This window comes from Lithobates pipiens, unplaced genomic scaffold (genome assembly GCF_037356315.1).
Source record: "Lithobates pipiens isolate NorthernLeopardFrog02 unplaced genomic scaffold, aLitPip1_a1.2 Scaffold_18, whole genome shotgun sequence".
Lineage (NCBI taxonomy): Eukaryota > Metazoa > Chordata > Amphibia > Anura > Ranidae > Lithobates > Lithobates pipiens.
Window position 1 is genome coordinate 549,960,365 of NW_027507758.1, and position 18,395 is coordinate 549,978,759.

Genomic DNA, 18,395 nt, shown 5'->3' on the forward strand with positions numbered 1-18,395 from the left:
AGTCAGGCTGTGAAGAGCCTGAACCCAGGAGGAGGCCGGGTCGGAGAGAGGGCCATGGAGCCGTGGGGATGGGGAGAGTGTCCAGAACACAGCGGGGCGAGGTCTGGGGAAAGCAAGGGTCCCCTGGGCTAAGACAGTGCCTCACCTGCGGACCGTGGAGCTCACAATCACCGCCTCTTCCTCAGCTGTCTTGGGATCTTGGAGCGTGGGGGGAGAAAATGGCAGCTGTAGTGTCCAGATTCCAGTGAGTGGGCCCCCTGCCAGGCGCTGGGGCAGGAAGGTGTGGTAGCTGGCAGGCTTCACTGGGCCTCACTAGGCCGCATCCGCAGCAGACAGTCCCGGGGGCCCCTCGGACCTCCAGAGGTCCCCAATTAGTGACTAGGGCCGACCAGGTGGCAAGGGGAGCCGAGCAGCCCACCAGGAGGGCCTCCGTTAGTGTGATTGAGGAGGGTGGAGGCCGGGAAGACGGCCGCGGCGTCCTCCCGCCGAGCGCTGTTGTAGGAAAGTGCGGGGACTGGCTGGCTGTACTAGGCCGCACTAGGCTGCATCCGCGGCAGACAATCCCGGCGGCCCCACGGGCCTCTGGACCTTACCGGGCACGGAGTAGGGCAGTCCGGATGGCGGGGAGATCCACTGCCAGGTCCCCCGTTGAAGTGGTGGAGGAGGATGAAGGGCGGGGAAGATGGCGACGGCGGCCGAGGACGGACTAGGCCGGCGTCTCTCTCCGCGGATCCCAGGCCAGTCTCGTCCCAATTTTCTTCCAGGCTGAGGCAGGACAGGTGGTGGGGTGCATAGGCCGAAGAATTGGGGAAAAACGGCCGTGTATGCACCCGGATTGCTGCGGATTACACTTGGCACTCAGGAGCAGTCTGTGAACACGTCCGTCCTGGGTCACTTCCGGGTACGCCCAGCTGCTGCTTTCTTATGCCCCTTGTATACTGCACTATTTATAAATGTACCTTGGTAGACAAGGGGTTAATGAACACCTTTAGCGGATAATATGTAGTAAGGCCCCTAATGGATAGTAGACATGCAATGAGACCTTGGTCTGCATCCATACATAAGTAAAACAAACATACTCTTACAGACAGAATAATAATAAAAAAATAAAATAAAAATAAAAGCATAACACACATTTACTGTGGAAAAGTTTTAATTACAATGACACAAATACATTGCATTTTAGTGAATGAAAACCTAGCAGACCTTTGAGGGATTCTTTCATCCTTGGAAGATACTACTCTGAAGAATCAACATATCAATGCCTTCAATTAGATCACTAACAGGGTCCAATAATATTCTGTATTGGCAGGAAAACGTGACCATGAAAGTGAAAAAAAAGTGACCAATAAACTCAGGCTGCACAATCAGCAGGGAGCATGAGCTTTGCCATGAGAAGGGGACAGGGGTGGATTGTCGAGACACGGTTCAAAGAGAGGTCTAAGTAGCAGGCTCCAGACTGGAAATTACGTTTTTTGCAGAGGGAGCTTTAAAAAAAAAAAAGCTTAAGGCCCAATCCACAAATGCCAGGATAAGGAGTCCAATAAGATCACACCTAATTATGAACTAAGCCTCTACTGTTTTCATGCAGTGTTTAGGTCACTTTATTTTTTTTTAATTCCAATTGAGTTATTAATTCTTCCAAACCAGATAATATGGTTTTAGGTGAATTACCATGCTTTCTTCTATATATCATGAACTCCAGATTAGAATACTGCACCTGAACTTTAACTTCTGTCAGTTTGCAGAGCCATTACAGAATAGTCCAATTATCAAAAGGGGAGGAGGATGACCACGTAGCTTGGCCTTATATGTCTGCAACAAGGACACCAGGCAAATCTCTCCAGAAAATATGAAAACTTCAGCTGTCCAACATCAAAAATGAATTATAGGCATGTGGAGGCCTGACCTTCAAAGTAAAGACAAAGCAGTGTCTGGTGACAAATCAGTTTCAACATGTTCACTTCTCCAGGGAAGACTTGCATAAAGATAAATGAGTCCATATATCCCTTCCACAACTCCATGTATTTAGGAACTGGCAAAGTTATAAAATAAAATACAAATTTAAAAAAAAAGAAAATCCGCGAAATGAAGTGGGGCTATTTGGGTGGGTCGGTGTTGATTCCATATTTCTCTTTGAGAAGTTTGAGCTGCTCTTCTTTTTTCTTTGTGTCCATCTTCTGGAATGCCTGAAATAAAACATAAAACAATGTTGTGTTCACTCATCTGCTACTTGACATTTCAAAATTCACAAACACAGAGAACCCTGGGGTGTAACATGACAGCGGGGCAGGAGCAGAAAGATGAATAGAGGGGACAACCACCAATGAGATTACAGCTGCCACTGTTCAAGTGCAGCTAAGAAATTGAAAGCATGTATGGTTGATTGAATAATTCTAAAACTCTACTGTGCGCTTAGAGGTTATGCTTAATATCCAATAATAATTATACATAGTTATTTGGCGCCCTGCATTTAGTGATTATACTAAATTACCATCACTGCAAATAGCGCAATCCTTGAGGCTAACCCAGCTATAAATCCTTAAGCTCCTCTGTGTTCTATCCATCTGATGTGACAATACCAAAACATGTTGTGAATGCAGTCTCCTCCATACTCTTACTCCATCCCAACCCCCCACCCCCTTGTAAGGTTGACTCCCCTAGAGAGCTTTGACCTTATCTGAAAAGGTCAGTTTGCGATTTCCCACAATGTACCACCAAAAGGAGAAAGATCATAAACCATGGCCTTTTCTTCAATTGGTCCAGTCCGTCATACATTAATTACATCAGCACCATAGCTTAAAGGAGGGAAAACCTACATAGCATTCAACTTTTTTATGATTAAAATACAAACAAAACTCCCAATATGAAGTGCTCCAATCAGCACCAACATACATGAGTTTAGTCTTATGAGACAAACAATTACCTCCCAGTACATGACGAAACACGTGAGGTATTAGGGACACTATCATGTACTAAGAGGTACTCGCTTACTAAGACCAGGAAAGTGAGCAGACTGAATATGCTTGTATATTGTTGCCGCCCCCCCGCCTGTCAGGGTGCACATGCCAGCAGACAAGTTCGTCCCTCTAGAAGTACTCCAAAACGCAGAACACCATTTTTTCCCTTTGCTCATAGGAAACAAGCATTGGCGCATAGAAGTGGCACGCAAAAAAACAGGAGCCGTCGCGCATTCCCATGCGCGCACCTGCGATTGTCACTGGCGCCAAGCGGCCCATTTAACCACTTCAATACCGGGCCTATTCTGGCACTTCTCTCCTTCATGTAAAAATCATCGCTTTTTTGCTAGAAAATTACTCAGAACCCTCAAACATTATATAATGTTTTTTTTTAGCAAACACCCTAGGGAATAAAATGGCGGTCATTGTAACTTTTTTTATATCTCACACTGTATTTGCGCAATCATTTTTCAAATGTCTTTTTTTTTTTGAGAAAAAAAAAAAGGTTTCACGAATTACAAAACAGTAAAGTTAGCCCAATTTTTTTTATATAATGTGAAAGATGATGTTACACCGAGTAAATAGATACTTAACATGTGGCGCTTTAAAATTGCGCACAATCAAGGAATGACGCCAAACTTCGGTACTTAAAAATCTCCATAGGCGATGCTTTAAATATTTTTTTTTTTTTTTTACAGGTTACCAATTTAGAGTTACAGAGGAGGTCTAGTGCTAGAATTGTTGTGCACGCTCCAACGCATGCGGAGATACCTCACGTGGTGGTTTGAGCAGCGTTTACATACATGGGCGGGACTTACGTGGGCATTCGCTTCTGAGCGCGAGCTACTGGGGACAGGGGCGTTTTAAATGTATTTTTTTCTACTTAATTCCTTTTATTTTTATCACTTTTATTCCTATAACAAGGAATGTAAACATCACTTGTAATAGGAATCTATGTGACAGGTCCTCTTTATATATGACCCTGCATATATGACCAGCATTTGTCTTATATCTGTAGGAGCTAGTCAGGTCAAAAATATGCCACTGGAGACTTTTTGAAGGTGCAAGCCAGGGACTTACTAGTAAATAGTGAATAAGGGATGACAGCTCCATAGCATGCATTTCAAAAAGTAAACCACTAATGGCTCATCAGATATCTATAAAACCTCCTTCAAGAGGAAGTGCGTGCGTGCGTACGACAGAGCCACAATTCAGTCATGTGACCAAGATCAGCTTTGTAACAAGTCGTATAGTAAGATCTGCTTTGAAATAGAAGTGGGGAAAGGACAATGTAATAAAATCTCTTTAGCAGAAGGGTTTTTATGAAGGGTCAAACATTTCGATGACCTAATTCAAAGATGAAAATCATACCTGTTTAAAGCCTAGAAAGCATGCTGATAAATAAGCCACAGTATTACTTACCCTGTTTGCATTATAGTACAAGACAACCAAGTATCTGTTGCAGACGTTAAAACCAGACAGATGATCACAGGCATTTTTGGCATCAAAGATGTCTTCATAGACCACATATGCGGTGCCTCTGGTCTCCGGCGTGTTTCCCCTGAAAAAACACACAAGAGACGATAGAACATTGAGGAACCAATAAGGTATATAGCAGCATATTCCACATCTGTTCTCAAATGCCACTTTCAGCTCATGTTTAATTAATATGCGCAAAATTGTCATCACCCTGCTGAGACACCAGTTACCCTACCCGTGTCAGTTGACTGGCAAATTCTGTACTACTAGAGGTCTGGTACATGGCTTATGAAAGCTTAAACAAACAAACAAACAAACAAAAAAAAAAAAAAAAAAAAAAACTTTGCTTATTTTTTTTTCCGGTCAATAAAAGCAAGATGCATACCAATACAACAGACAGCCATTTGTTCTGCAACTTCTCATCACTAAAGTGACCATTCCAAGCAGTTTAAAGCCGTTGTAAATAGCGGGACATTTTTATTTTCCTTTTTGGACACTGCAAGGTAATGTTATAATGTGCTAGTATGCATATCATGCTAGCACATTATGGTTAACTTACCTTAAAAAGGAAGCATTCCAGCACAGAGATGTCAGAGCTGCATCTTCACCCGTCTTGCTTCTGAGATTGCGGACTCTGGCTCTGTGACTGGCTGCAATGATGTCACTCCCGTGTGTGGGAGCCGCGGTTTATGGCACGGGGGGTCCAAAGGAACGGCACAGGTGGCCGTTCCTTCAGAGCGCATGCGCCAGTGATGTCACTGGCTGCATGTACAGTAAATATCTCCTAAACGGTGCACCTATAGGTAAACCTTATTATAGGCTTACCTACAGGTAAAAGCCACAGATGAAAGTTTACTTCCACTTTAACCACTTCGCATCCAGGCCAATTCTGACATTTCTCTCCTACATGTAAAATTCATAACTTTGTTGCTAGAAAATTACATAGAACACCCAAACATTATATGTTTTTTTTTTTAGCAAGGACCCTTGAGAATACAATGGCGGTCATTGCAGCTTTATCTCACACGGTATTTGCGCAGCATATTTTCAAACACGTTTTTTTTCAGAAAAAAAAAAAAGTTTCATGCTTTAAAAAAACAAAACAGTAAAGTTGGCCCAATTTTTTTGCATAATGTGAAAGAGGAAGATATGGCGAGTAAATAGATACCCAACATGTCACGCCATGTGAAAATTGCACGCGCTTGTGGAATGGCGCCAAACATTGGCATTTAAAAATCCCCATAAACAACGCTTTAATTTTTTTTACTGGTTACACGTTTTGGGTTACAGAGGAGATCTAGAGCTAGAATTATTGCTCTCGCTCCAACGTTCGCGGCGATACCTCACTTGTGTGGTTTGAACACCGTTTTCATATGTGGGCGGGACTTGCATATGCGTTCGCTTCTGCGTACGAGCTCACGGGGACAGGGGCGCTTTAAATTATTATTTTTTTCGTTTGACACTTAAAAAAAATAAAATAAAAAAAAACATCCTCGTAATAGGAATATGGCACAATCTGACCCATTTAGAGTGAGATATGGGGTCAATAGGACCCCCACATCTCACCTCTAGGCTGGGAAGCCTGAAATAAAAATAAAAAATAAAATAAAAACTGATCCTGGCTTCCCAGCCAAAACGGCACTGTTAATTTGAATGCAGAGGACGGGCGTGACGTCATAACATTGCACCCGGCCTCCGAACGATCATAGAGACTCCAGGGACGATTTGGTCCGCCGGAAATCTCTATGGTATCATCCGGGGGCTGGCGGATCCTGTGACTGAACCACCGATGGAAGCGGCGAGTCGGTACAAGCAGCGGAGGGCGGTGTTCCCTCCCGCAAGAAACAATCAAGCGGCGGAACAGATGCTATGATCATTCTTATGGTGCAGGGAATCGCCGGCTGAAAATGCCGATATCTGAATGATGTCTGTTGCCAAATAATGGAAGTATTTACAGTATTTAATTTGAGAGGCGATTTTTAAAACAAAGGTTTACTACTACTTTAAAGATAAGACTATTCTCTTCTATTCTACTCTATTACAGTGCGATTTACACCACACCGCATTTCTAGTGCTTACTGGGTTAAATTATAATATAAGAAAACACATGTTATTGGAATAGTATGCCACTGGCAGAGGTAATTGGCCATGTTTTGTGGTTTATGCTCCAGCTAATGACCATTAGTGGTAGCTTACTGGCATTGACAGAGACTTTGCTTGGCGGTAGTGGGGCCCCTCCTGTTAGTGTGAAGGACATTACAGTAATCTCGGCATGTCTGCAGGGAATCATCCATTACAAGCCTTTGCTTCTAGAAGGTTTGGAAGCAGTCTGACAGATGTGATGACTGATTGCATCTTTGTTGCTTCCAAAGGGTAACGATTCCAAGAAACGCTACAGGACGAACCGCATTAAAAAGTGTTTCTGCAACGGTGAAAATTATATTTGAATGCTCAGAAAATAAACAGCACAGATATAAACCTAAAAAACGAGGAAGTCTTGACAATAGAAGGATTAATAAGAGCCTTGTGCGTCGATTCATGTAAGTTTCCACATAAAGCCAAACACCGCGGTGGATATAAAAGAAAAACGCACAGTTTAGCCCCAGTAATGTGTTCTATGAAAAACAAATAGAATAAATACGACTAGAAAAAGTACCTGAATCTGTCTTTAGATTAGCTTCCTGTAGTCTTCTACAAATCTGCACTCAGACTGGGAGAGAGACAATCAGCTATATTGATTACAAAGCACTGCCATTCTAACAGTTTACAGAATGGGAGGTCACAAGCATGTCCTCATCTATGTGTTGCTTTTCCTTTATTATCCAATCATCGAGCTGGGGTGAGCCTTTGCCCAAGGTTTATTAAAGCGATTGTAAACAATCGCCCTGTAAAACAACCCAATTAGTTTAAAATTAAAATGAAAAGCTAAAAATGCGTATAGATATTTTTAAATTATATATATATATATATATATATATATTTTTTTTTTTTTTTAATAAGTGGTCAAATTCCCTCTTTTCTCAGCTGCATAAGAGCTATATACTGCGCTTCCCAGTAAAAGGCTGTGCAACGGGGGTGTGTCAGGACAAGTCTTAATCATTGGAGGAGGGCAGGCCGAATTCCCAGCATAGCTAGAGAACTGACCATGTTGTGTCCTCCTGCATAGTGTGGTCAGTTTCTAATAGGAGAGCAGAGGGACTGGCAGCAACACCAGGGATTTCTTACAAAGGAATCTAAAGAGAACAGAAAACATTTTCATACAAGTACAAGGTACAGCAGGCACATATCAGGAATATGAAATGCTGGGGTAACAAACACTAACTAAAGAGAAAAGTGTGGCTAAGAGATCCTGTTGCATTGCCTATTCTGGGTTTCTTTAATACCCACCCCTGACCACCTTATACTCACCTTCAAAATGATCACACAACAGTGCACTGTGAACAGCACAGAATCAGGGAAGGAGCTATTATACCACCTTATACTACAAAGCATAGGGTATTTTGTAGTGGCTGCTACAGAACGAGTGGTAGGGGAGTGCTACGAGGATGAGCATAAGGTGGGCTAAAATATGGTAAAAAAAAAAAAAAATGTAACATACTGCAGATTACCAGATGTGGTTGCATTAGTTCCCTCTTTACAGTAGAGCTATAGGCAAAACTTTTTTTTTTTCCCATTTTAGATTAAGGGAAGGTTATAAGCCCTGGCAGATTTATTTTCACCATCTCAGTGTCCCATTGAGGAGATTTTTGTTCACTTACTGTCCGATAGCCAAGACAGGAAGCGAGAGGAAATTCTTGCAAAGGGAATTCCTTGGGCCCCCCCAGAACTAGTGTCCCCATTGGAAGATTTCCCCCTCTATTACTTTTCTGGAGACATCCCAATTTGGGATTTTGTCCCTTTTATTTTCAATGATAATGGTAAACAGGATAAATAGAGAGGATGGATCTCCCTAATGCTGACAGAGACCACAAAAAAAAAAAAACAGACACAATGTTCTAATCCCTCTGCACTCTATCCAAAGCAAAAAATAAATAAAAATTCCTTTAGTTATACTTTAAAGTGGAAGTCCATGCAAAATCTAAAATCCCTGCATCTTTAGACACCAGGGATCTAACATTAACCTCTCTATCCCTGTAAAGTAAAAAAAAAAAAAAAAAATAAAAAAAAAAAAGGAAAAAAAGCATACATACCCGTTTGGAAGCCGATCTGAACCACTCTGAACTGTCAGCCGCGGCTTCACTGTAGAGGCGTTTGCAGAGGAAACGGATGACAACAGAATGCCCATAGTAACTCTGGGTGATGTCACTTCCCATTCATTTCACAGCCGTTGTCGGCCGTGTCCTCTGCAGAGCTTCCGACACTGGAGATCAGGTCAGAGTGGATCAGATCAGCTTCCAAAAAGATATGTATATTCATTTATTCTTTACAGGGATAGAGAGGTTAGGGTTAGATCTGTGGTGTCTATAGATGCAGGGATTTTCGTTTTTGCATAGAATTGCACTTGGTCTGCAAAAAGGCTCACTAGCGGTACTGTATTTTACCAACTATGTATCTATGAAGGAGCAGAACGTATGGGACTACAAAACAACTCCCCTCTATCTGCATAGATTTGGGGAAGGGGGTGTTCTGTAGCACACATAAATGAGGTGGGCATGTCTGATAACACCACTTGAGATTACACAGCAGAGTGCACAGTCTTCGGCCTCAAGGAGTGAAAAAACGATACCTGAACAGCCAGAATGCAGTCGCTGTTTGACCGACAATGTTTTATGCATCTTAGCCGATTCCTAAATTGACTGCTAGAATTTCAGAATTTAGGCCACGTATGGGTAGCTTAACTGAACCACTAAGAGCTCCATAAGCAACCATAAAAAGTTATGGAAGATCAGACTTATAAAAAAAAATTTAACCACTTGTGTACCAGCCTGTAATACCCCTTCCTTTCCAGGCAATTTTTCACTTTTCAGTGCTGTGACAATTACCGTATTTATCCGCATATAACATGCACCCCAAGGTTAGGAGGGAATTTTAAGGGGGAAAAAACAAAACAAAAAAAACTTACATTTAAATGCCCATCAATGCACCTTATCAGTGTCATTGCAGCCTTGCCCCAGTGTCCATTGTGGCCTTGTCATTGTTACTGGATGGATTTAAAATTGGCATCGCTGGGATCACAGGGACTGGGCGGAGCAGAGCGAGTGCCACTGAGATCGCTGGGACTGGGCGGAGCGAGCGGCGCCGAGATACACATAGCCGAGTGTACTCAGCTACTCTCGCCTCCGCTCACAGTCACGCCCACTCCTGCCCTATGATGGACATAAAACAGGTCCAATGGCAGGACTGGGCGCGGAACCGAGCCTAGCCGAGTACACTAGGCTATGTGTATCTCAGCGGCAATCGCTCTGCTCACAATCAGCGGAGATCGGCGTATAACACGCACCCACGATTTCCCCCTGATTTTAAGGGGGCAAAAAAGTGCGTGTTATACGCCGATAAATACGGTACTCCTTTATGCAACACTCAGACAGAGCTTTCATTTGTTAGTATTTATAACCACAAAAAAGTTTATTTCTTACTTTACATAAGAAAAAAAAATAAAAAAAAATAAAAGGACCAAAATTTTATAAACATTTAATTACTTTCTTTAAAATAAAAATTCCAGAATAGTACCTTCCAGAACCTTCAAAAGACCCTTTTTTGGAAAAGTGATCTCGGTTTCTGCCACAATTTTTTTTGAAAGGGTTACACAAGGAGCTTTGAAATGGTGCACTAGATACATTAATGTACAGGTGATACAGAGAGGAAAGTGTAGGGGTTACTGTACTGGTCACATACAATGGCATCATGGAGATGAAAAGGCAGGATAAAGGAGGTGAGGGGGTCAATTTACAGGTCACTGGGGACAAAAACGTAGTACATGGTGGAGAGAAGGGGACATGACCGGGTTTAATAAAAAAAAAAATAGCTTACTAGCATAGCATAGCATACTAGCTCATTATGAATAACTTACCTGAGAACGAAGCCCCCAAAGCAGTCCTCCGTCTTCCTCTTTGCCGCCGCCATGGATCCCGGAGCGACTTCCGGGTCTCGCGGCGCCGGCACTGTGATTCGCCGGAGCCGCGATAATGTCACTCCCGCGCATGCGCACGGGAGCCGACACTTGCGGCATATCGCTGCAATCTGCGGTGGCTGTCTTCGGGTAAATATCTCCTAAACCGTGTAGGTTTAGGAGATATTTCTTGGACCTACAGGTAAGCCTTAATCTAGGCTTACCTGTAGGTCAAAAGTTGGTTGTAAGGGTTTACAACCACTTTAAACCCACAGACACCAGCACGCTGCAACAAAATGGAGTTCAAAATACACGCCATGTATCACATTTTTCACTATTCACTTTGCCAAAAGGGCTACAAGAAAGGCAAAGGAAAATAAATAAAAACTTACACTCTGATCTGACGAATAGGTCCGTACTTTCCAAAGATATCATACATTTCCTCTCCAGTGATTTTATAGGGCAAATTCCTGATGTACAATATCCGGTTCACTTCAGGCGGTAAACGGATCTGACAAGTAAAAAGTGAACTAATCAGAAGGTGCAAATATTCTTTTTCAGTAATCACAGTTCATAATTTATCATATACAGAGCCATGAAAACCACATTATAAAAAGGAGTATTGTTTTCCCACACACTTAGAGGTGTTTTATCAAAGAATTTGGAGAGCTATTCAGTCAGTGAAAATGCATGTGCATTTGGTCTGTGCAAATAGAGGCAAACAAATGTTACTAGGCTATTTTCTCTCCAGAATAGTATTTATACAGAACAGAGTGAATTATGGCTACTAGATGTCACTGATGATTTCCTATGATCATCAGCTCCATCTAGTGGCTGTAGAGCTGAAGTTTTCCAAACCCCCTTTTTTTAACCACTTGACCTCCAGAAGATTTACCCCCCCTTTATAACCAGGCCATTTTTTTTGGAATAAAGCACTGCACTTTAACTGACAATGTCCCAGTCGTTTGACACCGTACCCAGATATAATATGATATCTTTCCCACGAATAGAGCTTTATTTTGGTATTTGATCGCCACTGGTGTTTTTTTTGTTTTGTTTTTTGTTTATAGCGCAAATAATAAAGAAAAAAAAAAATAAAATAAAAGGACAGACAACTATATATATATATTTTTTTTTTTTTACTTCTTTCTGCTATAAAACATTTCCAATAAAAAATAAATAAATGATCTTCATCAATTTAAGCCAATGTATTCTGCTACACGTTTTTTGAAAAAAAATTCACAATAAGCGCATATTGATTGGTTTACACAAACATTATAGCATCTACAAATTATGGGAGATATTTATGGAACGTTTACTTATTTTTTATACTAGTAATTGAAGTGATCAGCAACTTATCATGGGACTGCGATATTGCGGCAATCAGAGTTTGACACTTTGCAAAAACCCCAATACAGTGATCAGTGCTAAAAATACGCACGGTCATTGTACTAATGACACTGGCTGCGAAGGGGTTAATCACCTAGGGAAATCAAAGGGTTAACTGTGTGCCAACAGTGTTTGTGTGTTCTGTATGTGCTGCTTTTACGAAGTAATGGATTCTAGTCTAGTCCCTGCTTTGCGGTCAGAACTGCGATCTGCTTTGTTTACATATACACAGATCCCTGTTCTGTGTGTATTTCTGATGATTGGCAGTTGTCGGAGGACATCGAGTGCATGGCACCCACAGATCGGCTTCGGCTCTGAATATTGACAGCAGAAGTGGCCCGTTGGCAGCACATGCACCCCCTGCAGGTGGAAGTGCAGAATCACATAGATAGATATATATATTTTATTACACACATACACACGTGCGATTCTGCCTTGTAGCAATAAAACTGATATAGGGCGGATGGCAAGTGGTTAATGAACAACATTTAACCTAGAAAGAAAACAGCCTAAAACATTCATTAGTACATTCTGATTCACAGGGTGATTAGCTCTTCAACATTTTTTATAACTACGTCCCTAAACTTAAACCCAAACTAGATTATAATTTATTTTTCTAAAAAATTGGTTAATAAACCACCCGATTTGTCCCCCCAAAATAAAAATTCTGTTTTCACTCTTTTTTCACCCCTTGTTGGATCTCAGTGCTGTTGATGTCCTTCAGCCCCTTTTACTCACTCGATCCAATACTGCAATCCATTTTCTGCTTGGACTGACATTTTTAACACAATCTTAGGTCTACAGGAACCAGTATCTTGTGCTATCACAACCACTCGCCGACCACCTAACTGGTAAAATACATCATTACTTTGACATTTAATACCAGGGTTAAAATTTTCTGCAGCTGCCGCTTTTACTAATAAAGTGATCTAAGCAGGCGATTAGCCACTCTTTAGAAGTGGCAGGAGGGTTCGCCCTTCATGCCACTTTCCGTTGGTTTTCAGACTTACCTGGCTGAATGGGAAACCCAAGAACCAATCCGGCAATTCTATGGCCTAAGGTGTCATGACTTCCAGTTCACAGCTGATGTAAACAAGGCCGTTTTGTTTTTTTGATCTGATGCTGTCCATTGTAGAGAAGCAAGGTCTTTTTGATCCCAGATCTCCATAAAGAGGACATTTCATCCTCCTTACTTCTATCACAAGGGATGTTTACATTCTTTGTGATAGGAAATAAAGTGATAAAAAAAATAAATACAAATAAAACTAAAAAAAAAAATGTGAATATATATATATATATATATATATATATATATATATATATATATATATATATATATATATATATATATATATATATATATATTTTAGCGCCCCCAAGCTCACACGCAGAAGTGAACGCATATGTAGGCCATGCCCACATATGTAAACAGTGTTAGTACCACAGCAGAGCAAGAGCAATGATTCTAGCACTGGACCTCCTCTAACGCTACACTGGTAACCTGTTAAAAAAAAAAAAAAAAATTGATGTCCTTTTCTCTCAAATAGCGCTTTCTTTTGGTGGTATTCGATCACCTCTGTGGTTTATATTTTTTGCGCAATAAACAAAAAAAGAACGACAATTTTAAAAAAATATATATATATATATATTTATTTTATTTTATTTTTTTTTTTTTTTTTTTTACTTTTTGCTATAATAAATATCCTCCAAAAATACATAAAAAAAAAAATTTTTCCTCAATTTAGGACAATATGTGTGTGTTCTAACTGAAGGGGGGAGTGAACTGTGTAGGGGAAGAGACGCTGTTCATACTCTGTATGAACAGATGATCTGTCACTTCTCCGCTCAGAGAACCAGAAACTGTTTACACACACAGATCCTGGTTCTCCGTGTGCCCCAAGGGATTACGGGAGCCCGGCAGTAATCGCGACCGCCGGGCACTCGCATCGGCTCCGTGGACGAGCAGGGGGCGTGCACCCCTATTGGCCACAGGGGCGAAGCGACGTTACATAACGTCGTTTCGCCCAGCCGAGCCATTCTGCCGCAGTTCAATTGCGGCGGCTGGTTGGCAAGTGGTTAAAGCATGACATTGGTATCTACTTACTTGGCATAACAATTTTTCATATTTTACAAAATAATTGGGCTACAGATTCTGTTTTTATTCAAAAAGTGTGTCTTTTCCCCAAAAAATGCATTTAAAAACCACTGTGTGACATAACAAAAAGTTGCAAAGGCCGCCATTTTATGTTCTAGGGCCTCTGCTAAAACCACACAATATTTGGGGGCTCTCAACTTTCAAGCAAAAATAAAATAAAAATTTTTACTTGTAAACAGTGTCAGGCTAGGCCTGGTCTTTTAAAGGATAAGTTAAATTTTTAGGAAAAAATAAATAAATGGATGCACATTTTTTTACAGGAGAAAATAAATAGCACAGCGCCTGCAAAATTGGAAACATGTTATATGTTCCATCCTAAAAATGGTGCCGGTAAGATACTGGCTGCAGTGGGATTTTTTTTTTTCTACACACCCTCTGTAGAGTGCAATACTGATGAATCAGGTGCCTTGAGGATGCAGAAATGAAACCCTAAATTTACACCTGAAAGAAAATAGAAAAAAAAATACTCCCTGCCTGTGTGTTAGATTGGTCTCTCCTATGGTGACCATACACGTTTCAATTTTAATTTTATCGTCCAATCGTGCGTGATTCAATCAATGAGGCATAACTTCCCTTTCCCATCGATTTAGATTCAACTTATTTTGGATCCGATCAAATAAAGTTGTTCATGCAAGGCAGAAAATCAGAGACTGCGTTGCACTGATTGGCAGCATGGAGATGCTTTGTTCATGACTTCAATCGTATTTCGATCAGATTATGAGATTACAGGGTCACTCCCCTAAGAGCTAAAGTGCGCATGAATGCTTTTGTTGTTTTCATTCATTCCCCCCCCCCCCCCCAGGCTATAAAATTGCACCAGCATGAGATCAATGAAGACACTCCAAGAAATGTAAAACTGAAAACATTCTTAGTGTGCCTATATTCACAGAATGACCCTCCTCTGGTGCAATGTTAGTTGTTAATAATCTTATTCCCGAGCCAACACCACAGCATTCTCACACTGATACATTGTTTTCTTTTCACTTACTTGCCAATGCAGAGCTACCTTGATTGTTTTACATCCCTAAACTACAAAATTATCCTTTTGCTTCCTATATAACACATATGTGCAACGGCAAAGAAGGTGAGATTTAATGCACACACTCAACACACACAAACGTGTCCATGGTTGGCTGAAGTTTCTGTACGTGGAAGCAAGCAGTGACTGAGCTGTCAGACAGCTCCTGATCTACAGCAGGACTGACTCCCGATCACGTGACCACTGTGACAGCAGTCAGTCCTTCTAACATTGGTATTAAAACACAAGGGAATAAAGTAAAGTTCTCATACAGTGGTATACTGCCGGTCAATATAGACAGTGCATACAGAACCATGTAAACCAGAACTACAGATAGATATATCCAGAATAGTGGCCGACTGGGATAGATAGATAGATAGATATCCCAGTCAGCCACTATTCTGGACTTTTTATATCCTTTACGCCTGTAGAAGCCTGTCCCTAATTAGCTGATGTGGAGCCAATCCCAGGACATCCAACCAGGCCTGCCACATTGCGTAGAATTTATGTGCAACATTTCTATGTTGGTATGTCAATATCTCCCGTATCAATAGTTTATTGACATTTTCTACCCATTGCCGTCTGGTGGGCAACCTGGGAACAATCCAAAATCGTGCCATCAGTTTACGTGCAACATATAGCAGTCACAAAACAGCAGTATGAGCTTGTGGAGTTAAAGCGGGGTTCCACCCTAAAGTGGAACTTCCGCTCACCGGAACCCCCCCCCCCCTCCAGTGTCACAATTGGCACCTTTCGGGGGGGGGTGGGGTGCAGATACCCAAGACAGGTATTTGCATCCACTTCCGGGCATAGACTCCCGTGGGCTGTCTGCTGGGACACACACGGGTCCCAGAGACAGCGCGGACAATTCGACTCGCGCATGCGCAGTAGGGAACCGGGAAGTGAAGCCTCAACGCTTCACTTCCTGATTCCCTCACCTAGAATGGCCGTGGCAGCAGCCAAGAGCCGAGCGATCGATCGGCCTCGGCTGCCGACATCACTGGATCCTGAGACAGGTAAGTGTCCATTTATTAAAAGTCAGCAGCTGCAGTATTTGTAGCTGCTGGCTTTTAATATTTTTTTTCACAGTGAAATCCCTCTTTAAGGACTCATCCAGGGCACCCAACAGGCACACAACTGGGTTTCGTGGGATATTAAAGGGATTGTAAAGTGAATTTTTTTTATTTATTTTTTTTATTTAAAATAACAGACATGTTATACTTACCTGCACTGTGCAGCTCGTTTTGCACAGAGTGGCCACGAACCTGCTCTTCTGGGGTCCCTCGGCGGCTGTCTTTGCTTCCTCCCTCAGATGCTTCTCGCGTTCATGCGAGCTCCCTCGCATGGTGAGAAGCATCTGCGGGCGTGCTCCCGTGATACAGCCGGCGGCTATAGCCGCTCGCTGTATCACACGGACCCGCCCCCCCCGGCGCTCCGCGTCAGTGGATGTGATTGACAGCAGCGCGAGCCAATGGCTGCGCTGCTTTCCATTCATCCACTCCAGCCAATCAGCGGCCAGGCTGAACGGTGGAAAGGATGACGGGGGACGAGCACGGGACTTTCGAGGGGTAAGGTAAGTAAACCGGGGGGGGGGCTGGGGGCGCAGACACTGTCAGATGTTTTCACCTTAAGGTGAAAAAACATTTACCTTTACAACACCTTTAAACATGAACACCTGAGAGATCTTGTCAAGGACCTCCTTCCAGTAGTGGAAAAGCTTGGGGCACTTCCAAAGCATATGAATGAGGTCGCCATGATCTCTCTCACATTTAGGGCATAAGGGGGTATTGCAATTCCCCCATTTATGAAGTTGTACAGGTGTTCTTTATACCCTGTGTAGCAGATATAAATTAGATAATTTGAGAGGCAGATACAGACACCAAAAAGGGGCAGAGGTCCCACGTCTCCCCATCTATAGCACCCATATCCCTTTCCCAGCCCCGTCTGCTTGGCAGTTTGGAGCAATCCTATATAGCATTGAGGATATTATAACTTCTGGAAATCATTCCCTTTTTATCGCCTTCCATAAGAATCCCCTGTATTAAAAGGTATCTTGATTGCATCTGAGTGACAAGAAAACTTCTTCGTATCTGGGTGCTTAAGTCTCCACACATCCGCCAGGCAGGTAATTTGTCCCGTATGTGATTTAGGTAGTTGTAAAAATCACCCACCAAACGGAGCGGGATATCTAGAAAACAAGCCATAAAGCTCGCTAGGCACCTGAGCACCTAAGACGAAAACGGTGGCGAGAGAGAGATATCCCAGTAATTATACATGGACAATGCATAGTATTACCACATATCACCTCCCTGGATCTATGATCTTGTGAGAGCAGGAGAATTGAATATCCTGACGTATCAGGACACTTATACCCTGGAATACATGGAATAGGTGGAGTGAAATTGGGTACTGAACAAATCAATGGGACAGGCTAGGCGTGGGGTCAGGGGAGAGGTGGGTCTCCTGTAAGCAAATAATACCAGCATCTAGAGACTTAATAGTTATAAAGGACTGCCAGCCTCTTCACAGGGTTACTAAGTTCTCGGACATTCCAGGACATAAATTTCAGGTTTGAAGGCATAGGGGAACACATTTACCAATATTGTAACCGTGCCAGTTGCCCAGGCATGATTGCAAAGTCACAACTAGCATGATAGACCAGTAGGCAATGTAGAGTTTTTTCCAAAAGGTAGCAATATAATCAAGGTATGTCAGCAGTCTGAAAGGGTCCATATCAGAGAATACAAAAAATTGGAACTGTGGTAGGTCAAAAAGGGAGCCACAAACAACATAAAAAGAGAAAGGAAAATTTTAAGTATAGAGCCAAAAGGGCTCCCAGCCGGTTAAAGCGGGATTCCACCCTAAAGTGGAACCTCCGCTGATCGGATCCCTCCCCCCCCCTCCGGTGTCACAATTGACACCTTTCACGGGGGGAGGGGGGTGGAGATACCTGTCAAAGACAGGTATTTTCACCCACTTCCGGGCATAAACTCCCGTGGGAGTCTACGCCATTTCCTGCCCTGCCGCGCTGTCTGCTGGGACACACACTGGTCCCAGTGACAGCGCGGAGATTTCCTATTGCGCGGCGCGGCTCGCGCATGCGCAGTAGGGAACCGGTAAGTGAAGCCGATTCGTTTCACTTCCCGATTCCCTCACCTAGAATGGTGGCGGCAGCAGCCGAGCGATCGGCCTCGGCATCGCTGGAACCCGGGACAGGTGAGTGTCCATTTATTAAAAGTCAGCAGCTGTAGTATTTATAGCTGCTGGCTTTTAATATTTTTTTTTTGGTGGAATCCCTCTAAGCTGAGGAACAAGCTGTCCCCATGGATCCTCCAGGGGTGGGGG

At 42.6% G+C, this 18,395-nt stretch overlaps 1 protein-coding gene across 1 annotated transcript in view; it reads right to left on the reverse strand.

Moving 5' to 3' along the window:
- Window positions 1-1,135: 1,135 nt before the first annotated feature.
- The window catches only part of SF3B6 (splicing factor 3b subunit 6), a 29,856-nt gene continuing 12,596 nt past the window's right edge, over window positions 1,136-18,395 (reverse strand). Inside the window, exons 2-4 of the mRNA XM_077488874.1 lie at window positions 10,881-10,999; window positions 4,383-4,521; window positions 1,136-2,189 (exon numbers count right to left, since the gene is read on the reverse strand). Coding sequence (XP_077345000.1) covers window positions 2,100-2,189; window positions 4,383-4,521; window positions 10,881-10,999 — 348 coding nt within the window. The 3' untranslated portion in view covers window positions 1,136-2,099. The remainder of the gene's footprint in view (window positions 2,190-4,382; window positions 4,522-10,880; window positions 11,000-18,395) is intronic.